General features: G+C 42.1%; 1 protein-coding gene across 1 annotated transcript in view; it reads right to left on the bottom strand.

Annotated features, from left to right (window-relative positions):
* Positions 1-1,261, bottom strand: part of TIMM17A (translocase of inner mitochondrial membrane 17 homolog A (yeast)) — a gene marked incomplete at its 3' end in the record, with an annotated part of 3,928 nt that extends 2,667 nt beyond the window's left edge. Inside the window, exon 1 of the mRNA XM_009704527.1 lies at positions 1,164-1,261. Coding sequence (XP_009702829.1) covers positions 1,164-1,223 — 60 coding nt within the window. The remainder of the gene's footprint in view (positions 1-1,163) is intronic.
* Between the last annotated feature and the right edge of the window lie 474 nt (positions 1,262-1,735).

Here is a 1,735-nt window from a genome sequence, read left to right as displayed (position 1 = left end):
TTCCTGCTAGTCAGGTGCAATATTTAGTCCTGGTCTCATCAGCTCAGTCTCAGTAGCTAAAAGAAGCACACAATTCAGGTTCTAAATGTGGTGCTGAGCCTTCCAGAGTCTAACAATAAACACGTCACCCAGGACCCCACAGAATTATAAATACATGTTTTCCCACACTTTAAGAAGATTTAAAGAACATAGCCCCAAGTTTTATTTTTGATACAAGCACTCAGAAGTGTGGACAGGTTTATTTATTAATTCTTAAGCAAAATTAAGAATGTAGCTAAGCACATAACCCTTTTCAAGTAAAGTCTCTGCAGGATGGGACTAGTTTGGAAACAGTTATTTATTCACAAAACCTACCTCAAACTGATGGCTTATTAAGCGTCACATAGTAACACCAAAACACACTCAACAAAACCCCCTTTTATATGAAGCCAGAGAAACATTTTAAAACAAATGTTGAAGTAGAAATTGGATCTTATTTTATCAAATGTCTCTACAACAGGTTTATAGTCAACATTTTGGAGAAGAAATCCTGAAAGTGAAAACTGGCTTGCATCAGCTAAACTTCAACTTTCATGTTTACACACACTTCTGCATTTGAACGAAACCTGACTATCAAGAAAATCCAGGTAATAAAAAAAATTAAGAGATTAATTAAAGAAAATAACACCCCCTAATATAAATCTGAAGGAGAAAAAGATTCTTCCTTTGAGTCCTTCCATTTCTTAAGAGAAAGGGAGAGGGGCAGGCCAGAAGAGGAAGAACAGCCCAGGCCTGACATCTTTACGTGCAGACAGAACCAAAGGCAGATCAGCCGAGACGGACGTATTCTGCTGCGGTCCCGACTTCCCCATCCTGAGGGAGATGTCTCTCAGCAGCTGCCATCAGATCAAGCAGGGGGAAGCAGAACTTTTACCCAGATGAATGAAGGACCCATGTGGATCCCGAGCCATTCACCAGATCACAGAATCAATTAGGTTGGACGAGACCTCTGGGATCACCGAGTCCAACCTTCGATGCACCCTCCTGGTTTGGGTTAACGACATGCAGGCCATTAATTGTCCCACTCACTGCACAGGGATTTCTTCTCTGGCCAGGCTCACTGTTAATGGATAGAGAAAGCAGGACTGCGCGCCAAATGCACTCTCAAATGATTTTTTACTTACCACTGGGGAATTTCTGAACCCCTTGATAGCTTGGAAAATGCCACCTCCTATCGCTCCCATCGTGAAAGCACCTCCGCAGTCATCCACTATCCTCCAGGGACTATAAACAAAAATAAAGATGAAAATACTAAATTCCATCATGTTAAACCATGCAAGTAGCTGTTACGGATCCACCACTCACGCATTGAGTGTAGCGGGAGTGAAAATCAAGCCTGCCAGCTGTATTGTCTCACATCCAGCTTGCTGAGCGGACATCAACAAAACACAGGCACAAGTAATGTTACAGCAGAACAAACTCAACCTTTGCCGAGAATATACCAACCCATCTCCCTAGAGATGGCAAGTACCAAATATACAGAAGAATTGCCTGAACTCTTCACACAAGGCAGAGAGACGTACTTCCATCATGGAAAACTTCTGCAGAATTCCAGTTCCGTCCTGCTTATGCAGCGTAAATAGCTTTAAATTTACTGTTCTCGTTCCTGTCTTGACCTACAGAAAACTTAACTTAACAAGACTCAGTTCACAGCTGGCACAAAACACGGCTTTCCTGAATTACTCATGCTTTTCAT

This window comes from Cariama cristata, unplaced genomic scaffold, assembly GCF_000690535.1.
Source record: "Cariama cristata isolate BGI_N322 unplaced genomic scaffold, ASM69053v1 scaffold32637, whole genome shotgun sequence".
NCBI lineage: Eukaryota > Metazoa > Chordata > Aves > Cariamiformes > Cariamidae > Cariama > Cariama cristata.
The sequence above is the reverse complement of the archived record's forward strand: the minus strand, read 5'-3'. Positions and strand labels throughout refer to the sequence as shown.